This window comes from Pezoporus flaviventris, unplaced genomic scaffold (assembly GCF_033815535.1).
Source record: "Pezoporus flaviventris isolate CSIRO_AGI_PZ_B2104156 unplaced genomic scaffold, CSIRO_AGI_Pfla_v1 ptg000213l, whole genome shotgun sequence".
NCBI lineage: Eukaryota > Metazoa > Chordata > Aves > Psittaciformes > Psittacidae > Pezoporus > Pezoporus flaviventris.
Genome location: NW_026892761.1, coordinates 8,438,871 through 8,462,883, shown reverse-complemented (window position 1 = coordinate 8,462,883; position 24,013 = coordinate 8,438,871). Strand labels below are relative to the sequence as shown.

The window sequence follows — 24,013 nt, the reverse complement described above, 5'->3', positions numbered from 1 at the left end:
ATAGGATTAATTGTAGCTAAACCTCAATCTAACTGTCAGAAATCTTGTAATGTTTATTCATTGCGCTAGTTTTGTCAAATGGGTTTTTCTCATTTTTAAATCTAGAAACACGGGATGATACCTTAAACCTATTTCAGAGTTTGATTGGAGTGACCTGCCAGTGCTACAGCCTCAGGGTCTGCTCTCATTGTCCGGGCTGGGAAAAGTGGGCACCAAGAAGATCCATTACTTTGATGGATATAGAGAGAAAGTATAAACTGGAAAGGAGAAATTGGGAAAAATGGATGCTGATGATAAAATATAAAAATATATATATAAAGCTGAGTAGGTTTTAATTATTCATGGGATATGCACTTATTATGATTGTTAAATAGAAAGGAAGTCCCACTAGATCTTCTAAGACAGATGTGCCTCTGAAAAGCAAGCAAAAGCTCTTTCCTAGAAAACCATGGTGACAGGGCTGAGAGCACTGACTTGTTTACTGTCTGCTCTGATCTCTGGTCCATGGAGACCTTGTTCATGTTTCTCAGGCCTTAAAGGAAAAATTGACTTGCAAGAGACAATCACTTCACATAGAAAAGAACAAGCAGAAATCTACCTTAGAGATGTGGGCATTTCAAAAACGTTGGTAGAGTTTCTGAAATGTCTGGGTTTGGTTTAGTGTTGTAAAGAATATCCTTATATCAAACCTTGCATATTTTGGCTCTTGTGTTTTTTCATATTGAATTAATGCCTCAAACAGGAACCCAGTTAGGAGCCCTATAATCCATTGTCATTTTAGTCAGTGATGGAGGGACAACCAGTTCAAAAGAGGTAAATGCCTGGATATTTTCATCTTTTGGTAGTGGGTTCTTGTCACCTACTTCCATACAACTCTAGCTTTTGGAATGCAAAAGTCACTAAAACAAAAACATGCTACATGCTCACTGGGCTTTAAATATTTACATATTTCATTACTTGTCTACTTTTTACCTATTCATACTATTAAATTTTAAAGGGTTGCTATCAAATTTTTTAAAATAAATAATCCAGGTATATTCCTTTTCTTAAAATATTGGTTTCATGTTCAATTTTATTCCTATCCCTCTTGCCATTATTTTATTTCCCCATGTGCCTTGGCTTAGGCAATGAAACTAAATACACACAGCTAGAATTATTTTTACTTTGATTCACTTGTCTGCTGAGGAAGGGACCAATTAGGTGGAAACTCTACAGATGAGAAATGGAGGTGAAAATGAAAACTGGTCACTGCAATTTAACAAAAGCCATGAAAAGGCTTCTTATTCAGTTTTTGTTTCTTGCATTCTATGTTCATAAAAGGTAAACCAAAACTTTGGATGTGACCTTTACAGTATAATCTTTATGGCTTTAAAAATGATTCAGAAAAATCACATTTTCATCAGAAATACAAATATAAATGTCAGAGAGTCAAACCTCATCTGTTGCAAGTCAAGGTATCCAGAATAATTGCATTTAGTAATGAGAGATAAAACACAGGTTCTGGGTATAGATATAGGGTTTCCTTTAACCTAAGTAAAACTGAAGTTGTATTGAAAACTAGCTGTTCAGAATTTCCCTTTATATTTTCTTTTTTAACTATCAGTGAAATTATTTTCTCTTTTAACTATCAGTGAAATTATTTTCTCACTTTTCCTGTTTTCATGATGTCCTATGATAGTAAGGTTAATCTTTATGAATTATTTCTCTAAAAACATCCCAAATATAGGTCTTGTCTTGTGACATTTATTCCTCCTGTCATACAACAACCTTACGTAAGTGACTAGAAGTTACAGTCCTGGATCTAGTTTTTATTATTTCAATTAGCAGCCAATTTCCTTCCAAGCCTTTCTTAGTCAAATTATTACTCTTTCTCCTTCTCTTGCTTGCACTGGTGTAACTTAGGACAGTTTTATTACACAGACAAGCTCAAGGCAGACTGTATCTGCTGTTGACATTTTCCCTTTTTTAGAATTTCTGTGAAATTTAGAGGGTTTTGTTCAGTTATGCTGTAGCATCTCTGGAATGCCATGATTCTCCTTTGCTTTTCATCACTGCCATTCTGTATGCTGCAGAAATCATAACAACACTTTTCCAGAATCTGTAGAGATTTCGTGGTCTGCCCGTGGTGCTTAAAGAGCAGCCTTGGATTAAAGTCTCCTGTAACATGATGGGGAAGAATACTAACCTGGTAATCTTTTTTCAGTGCCTCTGTTAACATTGAGAGAGTAAAAACAATCTGTCAGGTGCAGATCCCTCTTTAGAATAAGAAACATTAACATTTTTCATTATTCATAGGCTTCACTTTGTGTTTCCTGAGCTGCTCCCATCAATATAAAATATGCCAATTTCCTGCCTTTCAAAGTTAATATGAAACACCTCAGGGATTATCTGATTTGAACTTTTTTTCTTATTTTGTCTGGAAAATGTATTATGAATTACTTTTCTTTTTTCAAGTGTTTTGTTTGACTAACATCAAAGGCCCAAACCTGCTCACAGAAATAGTCCTGTTGCATCCAGGCCACATTTGGCTGCAATACTGTTAACTCTCAGGTACCTACACAATCACGCACATGTGATGAGGAAGACTTGGGTCTAATTTTACACCTTCAGAGTAAACTCACAGATTTCACAGTGTTAATAAGAGTTATTGTGGCACCTTTCAACTCAGACATACCCAGTTTCATAGCCGTACTTTGGGTGCTGTGGTTGTTTTTGAACTACATGTGCACGTTTGCAGTTGTACCAAAGAGAAACATTTCAAAAGCAAACTAAGGTAAGTGAGAGCAGGAAGGGTCTTGTCAAACTAATTGATGGGGCCAGCAACTGAGAGCTTCTCCTCAGATAGTTAAAATGAGTCAGAAAGAAAGAGGCAGAGCTAAAGCTGGGTTTATGAAGTTCTGCTTGGCCTTGTACTGGGAGAGCTCCTGCATCACTCGGACTCTCAAAAGTGAATCCAGGCAGATCTCTCTCTTCAAGCAAGGTGAACAAGACACAGGCAGTGTGTGGTGTCTGTGCAGCCCCAGATGACAGTTCTCCTGCAGTCTGACATTACTAAATGTGCATTAGTAAACTATTGACACTCGGTGCCTGGCTGTGGTGTGTAGGGCTGCTGATGACCCACACCTCCAGGTTTCATGTGTTGTCTCCATGTAAATCCCACAGAAGTAGAGCAAAGACTAGCTTCAGGACTGTGTTTTTTAAGCCTAAAAGCAGACAAATACAGATGTAAGCAAATATATACCCACATATGTCTGTTCTCTGGGAAAGGAAATAGTTAAATACAAGCATGTATTTTGTTGAGGACTTTAGCCTGCTGGTCACGACTGAATGGATTAAATGGTTGCTGGCTCTATAATTTAAATGGGGGGAGGGTTAATATTGGGTGTGGAAGAAAAGTGAATCAAGTTAAAACAGGCCAGGAGCAGTATTGCTACCCCCTCTCATTCCTGTTTCCCCAACGTTAGAATGGCTTGAGGGTTTTTTTAAATAGATACAAGAGGTGTGTTTGCATTCTGTTTCCCTGGAGTTTCTGCTTTCAGGTTTTTCTCTGAAATCATGATATCTAAAAATGCTTTTGTTTCTAAGGAAAGCTAAGCTTGTCATGTAAGCATATAACTTTATGCCTCTAGAAAGACAAATATCTCGAGACTAATGGTAAAATCCCCAAAGTAAAATTACACGGCATTCAGCTCTGAGCTGTGCTTTAAGGGCAGATGTAAGATTTCCAGCTTTTCAACACAGCAAATTTATGTACTATTTTAATTATTATGTTAATAAATAAGGCAGTATAATTTTTTGCATAAGAAAAACAGAAAATCCCATTTGCAAACAGATTTCCTATTAAAACCATACCTAGTCACTTGCAGTGACAGTTTAATTGTCTCATCCTTTGTTTGCCAGATACAATTTTTCTCCTGTCAACTTCAAACATACCCCTTGCTTCTCTGAGTTTCAGAATCTTTTCTTTTACTATAAACAGCTGCTCTGTCATTGTGTTTGTCTTTGGAATATTTGCTATCTCTTCTTTTGTACTTGTAGGTGAAATGATGCTGTGACCTTCCATAGCCAAACCCTGTGTTCATGTTTTGGTGGAGTACTGCAGTTTTATAGAGGAGTTGATGTTTATCTTTTGCTTTATGGTGTCTTTAATTTCTTCCTTTTTCCTTATGAATCTTTCCCTTGCACTTATTGAGTGCTTTCCACAGCCTGGAAATGCAAAAGCTGGGGGAGTCTCAGTTGGCAGTGCATGCTTGTGATTCTGTGCATCTTTCCATGCTGTCTTCTGCCTCTTAAAACAGCTTCAGCATAGACATATATGTAAGTAAAGCAAGTCTATGCAGGGATGGTTTAATCCTGCAAGTAATTCTATCGACTCCCTGGGAGTCCTTCCCTAAGTCAAGGCTGCAGGAGTTCATCCCAAACTCTGTAAATGAAAACCTGTTGGACAGCAGGATTTCTCCCTGCCAGGTGGCCTTTCATTTTTTAATATATTTATGGATTGCCTTCCAAAATGTTTACATTTCGCACTAAAAATAACCCTTGTTTGAAACTGCTTTAGACATTAAACTCCACAGAGAGGCCAGTTGCCCCAGCTGAAAGTGAACCTGTGGGCCAAAAGAGCAAAGAGAGTTCAAAAGACAAGAAGTCTACAGTGGAGCTGAGCAAGCAGAAAGGCAGCAAACAGGAAACCAGGGAGCAGCCAGACTCCAGGGAGCAGCAAGCAGCCGAGACCGACTCCATCCAGAACGGGGGAGATGCTTCAAAGGAACCCTCCTTCAAGAAGACAGAGAAGAGGCAGTCACTTGGAGGGTTTTTTAAGGGCCTTGTACGTGTACTTGATCTTATCTTTCTGGTCGGTTTTCAGCTGATTTAAGCAGCCAGCCTGCAAGCTGTTGCCATGTGAGATCTGTGCTTAGATGGAGTGCACCTTCACAAGCAGCTTGCAGGGCTAAAGCCAAACAACAACAAATTTTTGGACAAAGAAAACTTGGGCCTCAGGGTACTGATTCATGGGCAGGTACGCTTACTATGGGAGAGCTATAATTGTTCCCACACCCCTTGTTTAGAGGTTCATGCCTTGGCTGTGAGGATGACTCAACTGTTCCTGCAGCAGGTACTGAACCACCTACAAATTACAGTGTGTTTACTAAGGAAAAGTGGAGGTGGTGCCAGTTTACCAGAGTAACCTGCTGGTCATGATGCTGGTTCAGCTCCTGCTTCAGAGCAGCTGGGACATCCCTGCAAGGTGGGAAATCCCTGTAAGGAAAAATCAACACAGACCACTGGATGGGTGGGAACCACCATAGTGGTCACAAGATAAGCACCTCATATTATATGTTATCAGTTGCAGACTATTCAGAGCACGCAAAAAATACATACTATTTTTTTCTTCCTGCGTTTTTGGTCACATCTTACCCTAAATTTGCTGTGTCCCCTTCACTGAAACCTGAAATGTAAATAGGAAAGAATTCAGCATACCGAAAATCTGAGTTTCTGTAAGGCTTGGTGTTACTGATGCAAATAGTGGTTCCTCAGGCATTAAATAGATGGAAACTTTTTTTTTCCCCTTGTCCATATCCAGGGGCAAGTGTAGAAACAGAAGCACAGGTTAGACCTACGACTGCCGCTCAAGCCTTAGCGAGAGGGCAGATTTCCATTGCTTTTTATATATAATATAAATTTTTATCTAAATTGCAGTTTGCTTCTCTTTCCTCATACAACAGCAATGAATCCACAGAGCTATGGGGTCATTTTTAGCATCTTTTGTAAACCTTGTGTGCAAACTGAGCTTCATCAGAAATTTCACGTGGTGCAAAGAAACCAAGCAGATTTGACTGCTGCCTGCAGTGATTCCTAGTGAATTTGGCTCCCTTGAGAGACAGACAGCTTTTTGTTTTTTCCTTCCTCCCTATATTACTTGTGAGGCTGTCAGGAGAGGAAAAGATCCAGGCAGTCCTCCAGGTCTGAAAGAAGTCAAGAAATACAGACTGACATGGTAGTGCAGATTTGAACACTAGCCCTATTAGGACATGGGGTTATAAAGTTAGACTGCTGTGCAGACCAGAATGACTCATTCAGAGGCAAATGTTTTTCTACATCATAAGAAGTGTTTAATTTGCATGCATTTCACAGAATTGCTATGTATCCTACAGAGAGAGATTTGCATTACCAAAATAATTACACATTAGAAGGGGAATTAAGAAGAAAAGAAAAATAACTTTCTGCAGTACTGATTAGTGACAGTTCACTACTGCTTTCTGCTTCACCCCATTGTTCTGGGATAAAATCCAGTGGGATTTTCCTGTAGCTTCAATAGAGCAAAAAAAGTCCTGGAGCTCACCTGGAGTAACTACCAACTTGCACTGGCTTCCACTCTTCTTGCTGAGGGTGGTGAGGCCCTGGCACAGGTTGCCCAGAGAAGCTGTGGCTGCCCCATCCCTGGCAGTGTTCAAGGCCAGGTTGGACGCGGCTTGGAGCAACCTGCTCTAGTGGAAGGTGTCCCTGTCCTTGATCTTTAAGATCCATTCCAACCCAAACTGTTTTATGATTTTTCTTAACTCAATGTGAAAAAGCCAGGCTATTGTTTTATATGTACCCGTGAATGACACTAGCTGGTTGAAGTTACCAAACTCAGGTTTGTGCTCAGGCACACTTTGCCTTCCTCACCCTCTTTGCCTCCAAATTCTGCAAGAAATTTCCATTATGCACAACAACGTTGCATGCGTGTAACATCTGATTGACACTCACAAGCACAGTATGTAGGTGTCATATCCTGCTCTGGGTATTGGCAACCTCCTCCCAGCAGTGAAATCAGGAGTTCTGTTACTTAAACCACTTAAATGATGGTAACAGATCTCTTACATCAACTGGAGGGGAGGAAAACAGCCACATTTTTCTGTCATAGGTTATCTAGAAATGGGGCAAATGTTAACTGCCTCTATTATTTCTGGAGATAATTGAGATTTGTTTCTCTGGGCCGGAGATTTGTTGAAATTGAGAACTGACAGCCCTTCTTTATCAAAGTTCTCACTGTAGCCACTGCGTGAGAAAGGGTTTGTCTGTCGACAATTGCACTTTATTTTGTATGGTGTCATTCATTCAAGCTGTTATCTTCAAATCTTTCATAGAGTTTAACAATGGATACAAATTTAGAATTATTCCAGAAAGGGAGATATGAGGAATTGCAAGCTAGCAAGGAAATAAGTTTTCCAGTGCAAGTTCATGAAAGGCAGACAGGCAGGAAAGGTGCCTCTGATTCAAAGGGTAAGAAAAAGCTTTTTGACTGAGAGGAGATTGTGAAGAAGTAAAATGACCACTTGGGGGGGAAAAATGCAAAATAAATATAGAAGAAGTATAGATGTTCTGTGAGATATTTGTGCTTGCTCAAGTAATAGGCAGACAGTTGGCTGTATAGTCTCTTCTGTTGCAATTATAGAGGCCAATAGTATTGTACAACTTCCCTCTCACATTAACAGAAAATGGCACTTTAAAACAACAACAACAAATTATAACAGTATAGCTACTTTGGTCAGTTTATTGTGCTTTTGAACTGGGAGGGAAAAGAGATGTCTTACAATAGATGATTACCTCTTTTGAATATCCCCAGAAAGAAAGAAAACCAGTTCTGCAATGCTTTTTAAAAGTAATCCACCTATCTCCTAGGTAGATCATACTAAGTCCCAAGAAGGTGTAATCATTAATCTAGAAGTATTAGAACATACACAAACCAAAGCCAGAATTTCCACTTCAAGATAACAGCTCAAATATCTGGTAACAACTTGGCTGAAATATTAAGCTTTACACTGATAAAATGGAATCAGGAGCCATTTAACAGGGGATCCAGCAGACTTTACTTGCTCACATAACTTGTGCCCACCAAGCTCCTCCTAAATTCTGGTGAGCTATTTTAACACCACTCTTTCTGAATCTGTCGATTCCTCTGGGAAAGGGCACATAGTAAGAGGATGTCATAGTGCAGGAATGCAGCTGATGAGAACACTGTAGTCCAAGCATCTGTTCCAGTTGTGCTAACAAATGCTAAAACTTGATACAAATGGATCGTCTTAGGCAAGCAAAGTGTTACCACCCAGCTGCATGGTTTTAGTACAGATGATAAGGTCCAGTGGTTGTTCCTATGGTAAAAGAGATTAATTTACAAGCTATATGAAATGCAAAGGTATTTAGTGAGTCTTAGAAAGATTAGATTAGAAAGAAAAAGAGGGGGGGAAAGTAGGATTAATGACATTGTTTTCTGAGCTGGAATAACTCATTCTTAAGTTGTCAGAAGCTGGGAGTGCTTAGCATATGGAAACTATTCTGACCTACTCTGATCAGAATATCTAGTGTACTGACACAAGCTGGAAAAAAATATGCTCCAATACAGTGACATTCCTGTGTGTGCACTTTAAAGTGCTCTGCCCAAGATAATAGGTTCCATCTTAGCTGTCACAAATGCAGGGAACTTCCACTGCACTGAAAGGGGCTCTTCAGAGTAACTGAGGGCAAAATGTGAGCCAGTGATACCCATGCTTCTGTATCTGAGGGCAGAGCTCGAATTTGTCCGTTAAAAGGGCAGGAACAAAGTTCTTTATTTCACAGCAGGCTTGGAAATTCCAGTTTAAGAATCATCAGCCAGTCTCCCTCCAAGCTTCCTGTTTTAATCAGCAACCACCTTTAAAATGGGTGCAGCAGGGGACTGTCCTATAAGCAAATAGCATGACACCTCTGCAATTGTGCTAAATGAGTCAAAATAGGGATTATCTCAAATGAGCTCCTCCTCCTCTACTTCTTTCTCCACCCATTTATAGGAAGAATAGCAAATAGTATCATCTTGTTTCCTAGATCAGTCTAGAAATGGCTTAATACCTTCATGCATCAGATGGGAACAGCTACAGTTGACAGACTCCATTACTCTTGTAGAATGGGAAATATTTGAACTAATGTGTAGTTTTTTGGGTTGCTGGATGAATTTGGAATGATTAGCTTATTTGGTATTGTTCGACGGATGTTAGAAATTAGTACTTTTTTTCTTTTTAATGTCTTCCATTCTCTGCTACATATAAGTGGCCAAAAAAAAATTATTCTGGTCTAGAGCATCTTCCAAACTTGCCATCTGTGTAAGCAGAAGCAAACCTATTGCCACTGAGCTGCACCAGATTACAGTTAGTTTAAGATGGAGGTGGGGGGTGTCTTTTAGTCCATTGTGATTTTTAGCTGCTCATTTTTATACTTAGGTTTCCAAAGCTGGAAAGTTAAAAGAATATCAGTGAGGTGGAGTCTAATCAGTATAAAACCCCCACTGTTTTTACTTCCCTGAAAGGGATGAGGAAGTTGAGATCTTTTAATTCTCCCAGTCTGGTACAGAATAGTCCTATGGTGATCTGAAGTGATGAGTCAGGTTTCCACTGGAAACGTACTGTGTGAGAGAACAATTCACATATGATTCTGCACAGTTCCTATTGCAGGGAAAGCACATGGCAGTCACCTTAACTTTGTCACACTATTTTTTTCTTTTTAGCATGTAATGATTTAAGCATCTGGCTACAACCAGGATTGGTATCCTCTGCAATCTTAGTAGTGACCTCTGAAACAGTGTTTGTAGATCCATTCTGCTGTCATGTTGTGAATTTTTCGTGGCTTCAAGGCCAGTAAAATTAGTTCAAGGCATCTTAAACTGAAGCAAAGATTTTTACTAGTCAAAAATGTAGTTGGTATAGCTATATCTATGCATTTCATTCATCTAAGCTGGATTAGTGTCTTGAACTAGTTCCAAAACTAGAATTATATTTGTAGTGTAAAAAAGCTTTATCACTCTAACATTGTCAAATGCCTGTCATGCATAAAAGTCTTTAATGTTCCTTTAACTTAGAGCAGACCAAGGCTGGCTATAATACACTATTAATCATGCTTGAAGGACTCCTTGCATGGTTTCAGTGAACCACTTAGGCCAGAAAAATTTTACAGTTATGCCAAACCTGTAAGACTACAAGTACACAGCAACATCTCTCTGATATGTTAGCGCAGTTTCTAAAGACAGTTGTTTTCCATGCTGACTAGGAAAGTTATATTAAAATAATCAACACATTCAGGCAAAGTCACACGCAGTATCTCTCTGGGATTGTCATGATACAGATGGCACTCATATATTTATGCGTATTAAATAAAGTGTAAATTAAGAAAAGCAAAGGTGAAACGAGTAGAAAAAATCTGCTAGTAGAACTCTTAAGACATAATCCCAGACTTAACTATTCTGGAATGTTTGAAAATTTGTATAAATTTCTCTGTCTTATTCCACAGGGTTCCAAAAGGACATCTGATGCAGAAGTGCAAACAGATCCAGTGTCTATCCTACCTGCTGGGAAATCCAAGTAATGAATATGCTTGGCTGCTGAAGGATCAGCAGCTCTCTGAGAGCAACCTTGCAGTAGGGATGACTCATTATTTTCCTTTACATGGCTGTCATCAAATGCCTGAGGCTAAAGCAAACACTGGTGTATCATTTAAGGTATATCATTTACAGGATTTGTTCATTAGATGTTAGAAAGCAACTCTAAAGGTCATCAAGCAATGTGCAGTATATTTAAAGAAAGGTCATGTGGATGATTTTAAGTGTATAAAGGGGTGAGTATGTAAGATTAGAAAGTGGCAGTGAATTAAATAAATGGCAGGAAAAAATGCATGTGACAAAGGAATGCAGTTTGTGCAGCAAGGCGCGAGCAACAAATCCTCAGCTTTGGAGAGCTTTAAAGCAGCCAGGAAAAAAAAGAATCCCCTTTAATAAATGTTACACTTAAATGTAAAAACAACCAAGTCACTTTCCGTGGTTTTCGACAGAGCTGAAATTAGCAAAAAGTCTGCAGTATAATAGAATCAGTGGTTGTAAAGTCATGCTTCATATTGGTTATTAATGTAAATTAAAACGCTAAAGTGCAAAGGCTTTATATGATTGAGACAACTTCTCTCTTGTCTTGGTGAGGTGGGATAACAACTTAAAAACTCTTTCAGGTTCTAATAGGAACACAAGGGGGCACCCGCGTCCCCACCGCCGTCCTAACTCCGAGGCTGTACCTACAATTCTGTTATTAATGTTTTCCAGATGATAGAAAACGTAGGTGTTTCATCAGATACTTGTTGCTATCCATACTTGTAATTAATCCTAATAAAAACCAAAATCAAGGCTGTCCAGGCACCTCCCTGCTTCACAAGGCTCCTGTAATAACTGTAGTTAATAAATTTTACAGAAAGTTAAGGTTTTTGTTTATTCAGCCCTGGGCTAACCTGGACAGGAAAGCATGGGCCTGACATTTTAATCCACATTAGCATCTGAACGATACAGTACTGTATATTTTGACCTCCTTATGATTAAATAAACAAATACTTATCCTTTCAAAAAAGAAACAATTTGCTGCTTTTATCTTAAAGTTTGTTATTTACATACCTGCTTTCTGATGGCTGATGTGACATTAAGACATAAATCAATACATAAAAGCCCTGCTTGGGAGTGAATAGCTGTCATTCTTTATTTGAGCAAAGATTATAACTGGAAATCAAGTGAGAGTTCTGTAAAATCTGCAGAATTACATTTCAACCAGTCATAGGAAACAGAGGTAAGAAAGCCTTGTTTCTCTATTAGATGGTATTTTGCACTGGCCTCTGCAAACCTGTGGACTTGGTTGCAGATGACAAAAAACTTGCCACTGCCTCTATGCACAGAGAGCATAGACAAAAGGTCTTTGAGTTACAACAGCACTTTCTGTTCTCCTCCCTACCACAATGGCTCTTTCACACCCTATAAATTGATATCAATCAAGAGTGACTGCTTACAGATTTCAAACCTGATTCATAACAACCTATTTCTACATCTGTGTGGGACTGGTGAGTTCTGCACATCCCTATTTATGGGGCCATGAGAGAAGAATTGGGCTTGTTATATCCAGCTTTGCTCCACAAAAAAGTCTTGGGCTTTCTCTGTACTACAGGGACATACAGCATGTAAAGTTACATACAGTGAGGCAACCACCATGGTTACATGCCAGATGTCAGCATAGTGAGTGTTACCAGAAAAGAGGAATAAGCTATCACTCTATTTGCTGACTGTAATTGCCCCTGTATTAAAATAGCATTTAAGCAATTTTCAAATAAAAGTATGTGCTGGGTAATTCATTGTATTATAGATTGCATATATATATGTAAAATCATATTACAGACAGTGTAGATATTAATATTATATTATGGATAGATGAGGCCTTCTGTGGAAAAGAACAGCTCTTCCTTAGTTCACTCTTTAGGAGCAGGTCTACCTTAATTGAATCCTGTATTCCTGATGCAATCAGGACTGCTGGCCATGTGATTTGACCATATCACTTGGCAATGCGGCTAATTTCAGGAATCAGGAAATCCTCTTGGCAGAAAAACAAGAAAAACAGTAAGTTTGGCTGTGGATGCCCCTTATGCCACTGAGCTATTATTGCAGATGAAATAACGGTTAGTGTTGGCACTGCCTCCCATGTAGAAACTCTCCGATTTATTTGATTCCTCTCTGATAACAGGAGCAACAAAAGCTTTGAAGAAGCGAATCAGCTTTCTCATAAGGCAGCAACACATGAAGCCCCAAGAGGAAGAAAGGTCTTAGGAGATGCATCCACAGTTAAGCTGAGCTTCCGCATTCCACATGCCATGTAAGAAACATAGAAGTACAGCTTTTATGTTCAGGCCCGGTAAAGATTAACAAGTCATTTGGAAATCAAAGCTCTGGAAGAGGCTGCAATCCAAGACAAAAGAAAAGAGAGGCCAAAATAATACACTGCATTTAGATTCTGTTGTCAACAAATAAGCTCTGGGTTTATTCATAGGATCTTTTGAGGGGAATTGAAGCAGATCAGGCTGCCTCAATGATCTTAAGGTGTGTTTCATGAGGCATTTCAGAAGAATTTTAAGAAGCTAGTGCAGTCTCATAAATATAAAAATCCCAGGGAATGGATTAAATAGCTACGTTTTGTGTAAGAAATGCTTCCCTGCCATGGCTGTCTCCAGGATGAGCTCTTGGTGGGCGAGCCCGGCTCACTATCCCAGCATGGAAAATGGAGCAGCTCCGCAGCACGCTGGGTACCATGGGTTTTTATTACCTGAAAGCAAATGATCTCCCATGAAAGCGTATCTGAGCTCACTTGTTCTGTCCAGATGTTTAGCTGCACTGCAAGAAGGTTTCTGCAGATAACTCCTGGCAGAACTGCCTGCGCTGGCTCTTACACTGCACAGCCCCACTAGAACAATGTGATTTATGGTACTAAACATTCAGCCCATTAATTGTGTGCATAACCAGCAGCTAATTACCAGCACTCACAGAACAGGTAATTGCACTTTAGCAGCCATCACTTATTTGGTGTAAGCTTTGTCTACAGACCCTTGCCTAAAAAAAAACAAAACAACCAAAATCCTGGTGTTTTTTTGGTCTGCCCTGTCCACTGCTTGTCTTCTGCGTTGTGGAGGGTGGGTCTTTGAGGGGGTCCTGCTGGATTCCCTGCCCATCACCCTCACCAGGACCATTACCATGACCAGGCACATCACCACCACCAGCCCTGTCTCTACGTCCAGCTGACACCTGGCCTGAAGTCTCCTGTCCCTGTCCCCAGGGTGGGCGGGCAGGGGGACTGCCACATTTCCTCCCACATTTTAGGGTACAAAAGGAAACTGAGGCAGTGCCGAATATTGGGCCTGGCCTGTGTCTGTGCTCAGGAACAGTAGGTTTATGATGGCCACCATGACGCTGCCTGGCTTTTCTCTGGTGGGAATGCTGAGGTGTGTTGGTGGCTGCAAAATAACCACAAAGTGTAAGTAATCACTTAGGGGGCTGCACAAGAGACCTCACCACATGCATGAAGCGTTGCTCTGAAGGCTGACGGCAGAGCAGCTGGCTGTTGTGTGTGTGGGCAGCATCCCACCTCCATGCCCCATGACGTCCACATGCTCTCAGGCCCCTGCAGCCTCCTCCACCCACTGCTCCTGCACCAGCTAAAGCCGGGGGGGCTGCCAAGGAGTTTCTGTCCCAGCTTCTGCAGGATATATGCCTGAAAATGTCATAATTACGCTCTTGTTCCTGTATAACAGGATCTTCCGAGGTTCCTGTGAGCCGCCTGTCTGCTGAAAGCATTTGTGCTGTTGAATGACATGTATTTATCAATCGCAGTGCATTTGAACACCTCTGAGAGCATCTAGAGAGCACAGACTTTCTCCCTGTTGACCATGCTAGGCCTGTATCTACCCTCATCATGGTGTTAAGCTGGAGCGGTGCGAATCTGATTAGGATCTTGCCCCTTGTAAGTACAAGATTCTTCACTTTAGGCGATGAGGGGTCAGTCTGCTTACACATGAGACCAGGATCTGTTACATGAGGGAGTAACAAAGCTGCTTCCAGGGCTTGTGTGTTTCACATTGCTGGCTCTGCACCCAGCACTTAGAACATGTTTTAAGACTACCTTAATATCTTTTTATATGTAAATGTTTACAGCAGGCTTTGAGGCGACTTATGCTACAAAATCCATGGTTTCATACATAGAAAAGATAGCACGGCAGAAGACAAACAGAAAGGGTTAGTGCACAGATGATTTGTGGCTGTGGGAACTGACCCCATTTGTGAGGTTAAAGATGGAATAGCTCTAGCTGCAGTATACTCATTTGGGAATAACAGTGAAGAATCCGGATTTGCTATAGACTCCACCTCTTCTGGATAACACACCCAGGTCTTTACTGGCAACTTCAGCAGTTTAGCAGTTCTGAGAACACAAAAACAGGAAATTCTGCAGCAGTCTTGACGGAGGCTGAAGATGAGTATTAAATTCCTTAAAGATTATATTCTTTTCTGAAAACAAATTATCAAAAGCCTGGAAGAAGAATAAAACCCTTATCAACACTCTTTGCTTTTACTTAATGATTTCCTACTAAGTTTGTCACCTACTAAACTGCATAGGAAAACAGCCTTCTGCACAGGAAGTATTAGCGATTTGAGTTTAAACCGCAAAGGTATAAAGTCCAAATTCCTTCTTTATCACATCCCACTGTAAGCAGGTGATGCAGCATTCCACAATACCCCTTCACCTACCCTTACAGAGTAGGAGTAAGGTCCTTTATGATTATCATAATGATAAAGACAGACCCTGGACACAATCTTCAGGGCATTTAAAATGTTGTTGAAGTACTTCACAAATTTTAAGGATATTTGTGATTACTTCATTAGAGCTGTTTGGAAAACAGAAAGGAAGTGAGGATTAAGCTGCAGAGTTTTCACTTTTATTTCTGTCATCAGTTTCTAGTCAGTTGGAGAAATAGTCTCTTAGTTGTTATAAACTGAAATTGTATTATTGAGTAAATGAGTTTGAAGTAACCCAGTACGTTGAGGCACTGTCATCACGGGAAGCTTGCTTTTTGCAGCTTTTAAGCATTGGCAGTGGCTGTCATAAGTGGAGGAGAAGAATTGCTTGGGAAAAATTTGCTTGTAAAATTGAGCTTGCCTCTGAAGCAAGCTTTCTTCTGTTTTTTTCTTTAACACTGATTCACAGTATTGGAAAAGCATGTAGTTATCAACTGCCCTGTTCCTACACAAATAGATTATATAAGCCCTGATAAGCAGAAGACTGATAAAAATAAGAACATATGTCTGTCTGGTAGAACTGAAAATCTTCCTATCACTCATTCACTGCAGAAAGCCCAAATCAAAACACTGCTGTCACGATTCCTTCACAGGCAGGTTGTCACAGAGTGCTGTATTCAGGGAGCAGCTCCCTTCAAGGGCATAAACAGAGGGCTTGGAAGAAAGCGTGGGATTTTGCCAGCAGCTGGCTTCAGCCTCCACCTCTGTGGGCTGGGAGGGAGCGTGGGGTAACCGGGCAGTAGGCAGCGCTGTAATCACTGCTACAATGCCTGGCTTGTAAGAACAGCAAGAGCTTAGCTTGCAGATGTCCTGCTGCCTGTTTCAGATCCTGTATCTTTTCCTTCTCAAAGCCGCCTTACTCATCCTCTGCGTAGGAGACCATAAATTCCCGCCCCTGCACAGCTTGTGCTATTTCTAGTAAATATATGAACATAGGTGCTTATTGCCACCATTCTGAAGGTGATGCCATACTATGTATGAATGCTCATCATGCTTTGCTGCTGAGAAGATCAGGTTCATATAAACATCTAGATAAATAGATATCTGGTGAGTTCCTAAAGCCTGGTGATTCTTACTGGAAGTACTATGGGAGACTTGCAGAAGTAAACCTCCTAATACAGGTTCCACTACAGTATTTTACAGCCTTGGGTATTTATTTCTGTAAACTAAAATCCCTGGGTGTGACCTGAGGTGACTGAAAGGTGTCCTCTCCCCCAGCTGCCAGCAGAATAGAATAACAAGTAGGTGGAGACAATAACCACTTAAATGTCTGAAGCACAGATTAGCAGGCATCCTTCATCAAATTCAGTAATTAAAGCTAGACAGCTTCAATAGCACCTATTTATTGACACAAAATGTATATCTACATTCAAATCCCAAATCATGGAGCAGAATCTGGTCTTGGGTGTTAGGGAATCAATTCCCTGTAACTAGGAACCCACTAACAGTGTACACAAGCATTTTGGTGATTGCAGCTAAGTGCTTGCAACTGTGTTAGCAGCACACCCCTGCTGGAGACACCAGCTACACAAATTTAATTCAGGTGACTAAATCCACACTAAGGCTTTTATCAATGTTGTGACTGTACTTGAAAATCATTTTTGGCTCTCTTCTCCCAGCCTCTCACCTCCATGCAATCCTGTCAGTAAAACTGCCAAGTAAAGACTAGGTTTTGTCTCCTTCAATCTGCTGTTGCAGTGGGGTCTGAAGGTCCCACAGAGACCTAGCAAGGGTTAATTACTGCAGTGGGGTGAGTGATCCCAGTTGGTTTTCATATATGAGTTGCTGAGATGGCTTAAGCTCCTTTGAAAGGGAGTGGGAAGGAAGACAGAGCCAGCACATCAGCTGCTAGAAGAAAAGCCAGGTTCCAACCAGATCAGGTAGGATCTGTGTGTTACTGAACCACTTCTCGGGTAGACAGGCCAGCATGTTATTCTTTTATTGTCTTTTCAATCTGGAACATGTGCCCGGCCTTTCATGTAGAGTCTATTCATGGCCTTCAAGGAGACACCATTCCTTGATAAACTTCTCTGGTTGAGCCTCCTCTGGCATTTGTGGTATGGTTTTTGTGGAAGTGCCGTGGCAGTGGCTTAGCTCAAGCCCTTTGGGGAAGCGTTGCACACCCATAGCCCGGTGAAGCGATACACTCTCCCAGATTTTTGTTAGAAGCCTAAATGTGAATTTAGCCACCAAATTTCAGCCCCGAAAACATAAACAGCTTTGACCTCTGTCAATATTTATTTTAAGGCTAATGGCAATGACTGAAGCCCAGAATTACATAGGAACATTCATCACAGAAATAACAAGCTTACTTTTTAAAGTTGCCTTTCCCTGTAAAATGTGCTGGGGTTCTCTAAGTAGGGGATATGTCACTTCCAAGCCTCACTGAGACAGTGGAGTGGGACTTGTGTTGAGTATTCTGATGAGAGAGTGATGGTGGGTTTTGGCACATCAGCATCAGAAAGCCTGCCTCTGCTAGACAGAATGAAATATTGTTTCTTGGGTTAATTTTGGGAGGGATTTTTTGTTTCTTTGCTTTCTCAACAAGCAAAAATCTCTACCTATCTTGATTGTTGCAAAGAGGTTTAGAGACAGTACAAAAGGAGCCAAAAGTCTGTGGTATGATTAGAGCATGCAGGAGACGTGGCGTGGTGAGGGTTAAAGCAAATCTGCCTTCTTTCATTGCCCCATGTCACTGTGTCAGTCATGATAGCTGACCTACAGTGATGTAATATAATATGGATACTGAGGCTTTTAACAGATGTCACTTTGAAACAAAGCATGTGCTTTTAGAGAAAGTTGTTTGTTTTAACTGAACCCAAAATTAAGCATTCATCATTTTGTCTCCTGTAAAGTATATTGTTCTAGCTTGGCAAAAACTGAAATTAAACCATATGCTAAAAGTAGAATAATTTTGAAAAATTTAGTCTCTTTCATCAAGTCTGTGCTTCATTTTTCTAGCTTCAAGAGAAAAAACCTAAAAGTAATTGCTGTAGACAGAGTAAAGATGGTAGTTACTATTCCTAGTCCATTACACAAGAGTAGGTGCTTTCAAGTACTTGGAAGCAAACATTGTACTAAAATTACTACTGGTTACTGGCAGAATTACTTGTAAATGTCTATACTCTAGGATGGAAATAGTATTTAGGGTTTTGCAGAAAGTGTTCCTTAAGTTTTTGTTCACAGATGTATCTTTGTTCTTATGTACACACATTTGCCAAGAATTTCCTAAGCAACTAATGATTATGCATGCTTCAATTTTGGGCTATTTGGCTTGTAGCTTCTCAACGAACTTAACCTTTCATGAATGCTGATTCTTTGGTGGTGAGACATTGTGAAGGTCACCCCAAATTGACATTATTAGCATGCTTTCAACCTTCTCATTTATTTTGCATTTACTTCCTCCAGTTGACTCTTTGTGAGACTGTAGTGTTAGTTCCTGTTTGAGTTGAAAAACATGATATTAGTTTGGAACTGGAATTGTAAGCTTGGGGAATACTTTTCATGTTTTCAGGATCAAAATTGTATTCTCAGACACCATTCATTGATCGCATTTATCTAAGTACTTTTCTGTATCTGACTTCCTCTTAACGCATTTAGTTGATCTTTCCTCTACCAACAAGAGAACATGAAGTATTGAAGTACTTCTGAACGATTTCAATTTGCAGTTTGAGATAATCAGCAGTGATGTGAGTAATCCAGTTGTTATCACCAACAAACATCCCGTGTATTTAAAGTGAGATCTTTATTCCAGTTGTTAGTCTGAGTTGGATCTTGCTGTTAACTGTCTGAGGAAGAAAATAAATTCTGGCTGAAAAATCACTTCTTGCAAGTTAATACAATGTCTACCTTCAAAATAGCTCCAGTAAGATAATGCATTATTGTTCCTTCACCTATTTGTACTTCATAGATGTCATTGGGCTTCCTTAAATTAAAGCCAGGGATAGAGAAAGCAGTGGCCCAACAGAGGAGGGGACTGTGAGTTGGGGTGGGAGCAGCACGGGTCACCCTTAGGGCCTTTCCTTGTTGATGGCCGTTTTCCTTGTAGCCTCCTCAAAGTACAGCGTGAGACAGATGGAGGCCTTATACACCACTTCTCTTAGAAGAGCCAAAATGAAGAGCTGCTCCTGGAAACTTGCAGAACCTGGGACTTCCGTGCCAAGTAGAAGACCCTGAAAAGTGCAGGGACAAGCCAGGCTCTTCTCATTATAGTATGCAAGGATCACATGTAAAGACAGCTACATGTATGTATTTAATTTCACATTTCCCAGTGTATATTACCCCCAAGACATTCTTCTACAAGGCAGGTTTGGTAACTCTCTCCAGGGGACAATATTTCCAGCCTCGCCATAGCCCTGTTTCACATGTGGTTATTGTTCAAGTGAGATATGTCCACACTTGGGCAAAATAGACTTTTTCTTCCCTTTTTTTTTCCTTTTTTTTTTTCTTTCCTGTTGCATTTGGTGGGATATTTAACTTTTATTATCAGAACTAGTCCTGAGATGTTTATGATTTAATATCCGGCCTGCAAGGAGGTTTAGACTGGGGCCAGATGATGAGCACTATATAAAAGCGAATGTTGCTGCACTTTGTAAAGCATCAGCTCAGGTGGAAAAGGGAAGGTGTGAAAAGGGAGGTGCTCACAATGAAATGGACTGCAAACAAGCTGCTGCAGAACCATATGCACAACCTGTTCTCAGCAGTAAAATGTTAAAGATGGAGCAGATAAAACAATCTTTGGTATGAAAATAAGATTACTGCTTTGTGTATTGGCACTGCAGCCCTTTCCACAGATGGACACTATTAAAGGGAGTAATCAAATATCAACATGTGTTTCATACAGAAAGAGATCCTAAGCTAACTGGCTAGCAGGAGAAATTTTGTCTTTATTTATGTTTGTATCAGAAAGGTGACCAGGATTTTAAGGTTTTTTAGGCTGATATTGTGTGACTGATCTGGTGGTCATATTGGGAACTAGATCTTACCTCAAGTTCCAGTCTAACAAAAGCATAATACATTATTTTTTGGTTTGTTTTGTGGGAGAAAGTACAATGCATGAACCTTATTTCACACAAGGCCTTGGCACCATTTCTGGTGTGTTTAAACTTGTGCTAGCATAATATAGATGTCAAAAACTGAATTGCTTGTACTCTAATTAAATTGGTATACATTAGGTTTACCTAAAGTGAATTTAGCAGAATCACAGAATACAGAACAGGCAATGCTGCAAATCTGGAGTGGCGCTCGTCCTCTCCCAGTGGGGTAAATATTGCAGCTACTTACTGAAACACTTGGAATATGGCATTTCTGAAACAGATTCTGGACACAGCAGGGGGAAAAGGACACTGTACACATATTTGGAATAGTCACATCAATCTTCCAGTGAGTAATCGCAATCCCATCCAGCTTTATTCAGCCTGTACAGAGCAGGCTCCTCCCCTGCCTTCCTGGCAGAAAAACAGACAAAATTGTCACTTCCCCAAGTTGCTTCCTCATGCGGCAGCTGAATCCCATCTCCGTCCAGCTCTCCTGTTCTGGGCTTGCTACCCCAGCGCCTTTGTGTCTTGTGAATGCTGCATGACTCTCCATTCTTGACATGCTCTCTTCAGTAAAAAAGTCACTGCTCTTATTACAGGATTTGAAAAGCACTTTCCCAGAATTACATATATTTTTAACCATTGGTTTACCAGAGTTTGCACTTGAATTTCTGTTAAAGTCTCTTTTCTTAAGTAGCCCTCCCGTTCTACTGCAGTTAATCTGTTTGTCTGCAATAACGTTAGGGTTGTTTCAACTTTTATTGAGGCAGTCGATAAGATCCTGTGGATTACTGAGCCCAGTAAAATCTGTACGCCCTACAAGTGTACACTACAAAGTACTTCTTGATCTTGCAAATTCACTAAATGTCAGCACAGTGGTACCAATAAAACTGTACACACTGCTTTCCTTGCAGGGCAAGAATGAGTTGTTCTATCCAAAAATGACTGTCTGAAACAGATTTTCCATGAACTGTTTTGTCAGTGTGTGTGTGCGTGCATGTACACACATACAATCCCAGCATTCCTGGGACCTCCTGGATTAAGTTCCCATAAGCACACATGATATAATTTCTTCCAGGACTAGATTCATGTGATAATGTCAGTGTTGCACAACTGGTTTTCTCAGCTTTAAAATAAAGACATTAAGTACTAAAAGAACCGAAAGGTTTTCTTCCTTAACTCCATTTTTTTTTCAGTATGAAATTTAAAAGCCAAGAATAATTAAAGTAAAAAAGACATCTTCTGTACCAGGAGTACAGACATAATCTTACATTAAAGAGTTTCATTATCTCCCCTTCCCCATCCCTAAAACAGAAGTTGTTTCAACATCCTGGCTTGTTAGTTCTTTCATGCCAGTAATATGCTTTTTGGCATGTACTGTACATTACACTAACAACCCAGCCTGCCAACAGTTTAATAGCTCTGCTGTGCGATTATAGTTTTCAGGCCGTACCCACTTTATTGACACAGCTTCCTTTTACTATTGCTTAATATCACTTCCCTCCTCCTTCTGCAACGCCTCCTCCTCGCCCAGCCACATCTGCCTCTCTAATGCCAGTAGAGGGCACTTGGACTTAGGTTCTCGGATATTTCAATCGCTAAAACTATTCAAGCAGTTGCGCTTGCAGGTTTGGGTTTTCTTTTTTGGTTTTTTTTTTGGTTTGGTTTGTTTTGGTTTTTTCCCATCGTCCCATTCACAGAAACCTGGAGAAAAAAAAAAAACAAACACAAAAACAACAAAAGCAACCCAAACAAACCAACCCCCCCCAATCTACATAATCAAAACATACACAGAAACCAGGGAGTGGAGAGTGGTGCCTAAAGGTGCTGGTGGGACGGGAATGTCTCTGCACTGGACACACACACAATTCTAGTGAGCTCCAAGTCGTCTGTTTTCTTTAGGGGGATCTTTCTGATCATGGAGGGAGGCTAATGAAAGTCTCAAAACAAAAATGTTTTGAGAGCAATTTCTTCACAGCAGTGCTCTGGGTAAATAATGCTTCTGCAGCCTCAGCGAAATGGTGCCTTATCCTAAGCACAGCTTAGTGCTGAGCACAGGACAACTGCTCACCTCCAAACCTCCCTGATTCTGCTGCTGGCTACTCGTTTTTCCAGGATTTACAGCTCAAAGTGGATGTTGCTCCCAGTAATCTCTGTTCAGGTTTCCTGTTAATCCCACCCTCCTGCACAAAGAGTGTAAGGATGCCGCAGTGTGGTTTAATTAGTAATGTTTGGCTCAGGAGAGCCCCTGCTCATCACTGCTGAGGGTGTTACTGCAGATGGGGTTTCATTTGGTACCTTTTCTGGGATCCCACTGATTAAAAGGTGATGTAGGGTGTGTGAATGTGGGAGTGGGGCAGACAAAAGTGATGGAGTGTCACTGAATGGGAGAGGGGGGATGATAACGGGGAAGTGAGAGAGCTTTGCAAGGCTTCTTCATCTGCTGCCTTGCAAAAAACCTAATGTGCTTTAGGCACAGTATTATTTCTTTTCTGTCCAAAAATTTATCTGTGCACAGGGTGGGTGACATGAATGTTAAGCAAGTGCCACAGAAGTGCTTTTAAATTAAAAAGAGAGAAGATAAAGGAGAATAAGGGCCTTATGTATATGAAAAGCCATATTCCCCACTCCATTCTCTCTTTGTCTTTCAAATGCAGAAGAAACAAAAAGGTCAAGAGAGATTTGGTCGGCACCATAACACGGAAGTCACTTCTTGTGCTATTGTGAATGTATTATTGTTCTTCTCTTACTGCCTTGTCCATGTTAAGAATGAAATAAAAACAATGCTAATGGTGAGAGAGGGACAAAGCCTGTGGTGGGCCAGATGGCTGTTGGAGAGGAAACATGCTTACCTGTGTACTTTACCACAGTGCTTTGAAGAAAAAACTGTGCTGTTTACTCTTGCCATATCCTTCTCAGAAAGCAACTTTCAGTTTTTGCTTGAGACCTATGAAACTTCTTACTGTAAACCTTTCCCTCCTAACACTGTCATCCAATCAGGAAAGCTGTTACCTAACAGAAGTAACTAAAGAATGCCTCATACAAAATATAACTGGGGTTGATGGCTTAAAATTGCACACAGTTAAGCAAAGCCAACTGATTTGTGATTTACATCTGCCATATATATACAGTTGTACAGCCAGTTCTGTGCTTTCAGTTCATGTAAAAGTCAGATAACAGTATAACTGCTTTGTGAGATCCATAATTGCCTAGTTATGTATGTAATTAATTAAATACTGTATGCAATCATAACTGCATGAGTAAAATAGGAGTGCAGTCATACCTGTCACAAGAGGCTGAGCTTGGGCAGACAGCTGAGTTATTACAGAGAAAACCTTGCGTAGACTGGGATGACTGGGATCCTTAACTGTCATCTGTGTAACCTCAGCAGAACAGCCGCTGCAGATCAGTTGCTTTTAAAAGGAAGTATTCTTATCCCACAGTCTGCACCAGTCCAGAGTGTTCACAGTCCCTGCCCTAAGCTAAAAAATAATTTGCCAGCATTTCCGGTAATATTTCTAGTGCAAATTCATCTGGGTTTAAAAGCACACTCAGCAGGGCCCTTATAGAATGCGCATTAGCAGTTACCCTCCTCTAGGATAAAGGAAAACTTTTAATTTCCTAGTTTCATTATAAATAGGAGAAGGCATTGTCTTTGGAAAGTATCTTGGTCGTTTTGTACAATAGTTCACGCACCAGGATTCTAGTTTGCGGCTGCAGCTCTTAGGAGTTATGATATTTCCTGAGACTGAAAATGGTGAAACTCTTTCTAAAACTGACTAATGCACATTTCAGTTTAATAACGGAAAAAGTGTGTTCTGAACTCTCTCTT

At 40.4% G+C, this 24,013-nt stretch overlaps 1 protein-coding gene and 1 long non-coding RNA gene across 2 annotated transcripts in view; one reads left to right on the top strand and one right to left on the bottom strand.

The window, feature by feature from the left end:
* The window catches only part of BCAS1 (brain enriched myelin associated protein 1), a 53,003-nt gene extending 41,623 nt beyond the window's left edge, over nucleotides 1-11,380 (top strand). The window contains exons 12-13 of the mRNA XM_061441984.1: nucleotides 4,559-4,825; nucleotides 10,297-11,380. Of these exons, the coding sequence (XP_061297968.1) occupies nucleotides 4,559-4,825; nucleotides 10,297-10,371 (342 nt within the window). The 3' untranslated portion in view covers nucleotides 10,372-11,380. The remainder of the gene's footprint in view (nucleotides 1-4,558; nucleotides 4,826-10,296) is intronic.
* A 6,336-nt stretch (nucleotides 11,381-17,716) lies between these two features.
* On the bottom strand, nucleotides 17,717-23,799 carry LOC133262372 (uncharacterized). The gene is made up of 3 exons (XR_009741284.1): nucleotides 23,465-23,799; nucleotides 20,326-21,885; nucleotides 17,717-18,584 (listed from the first exon to the last, which is right to left on the bottom strand). It is a non-coding gene; the product is annotated as an uncharacterized LOC133262372 (long non-coding RNA).
* Nucleotides 23,800-24,013: the final 214 nt, after the last annotated feature.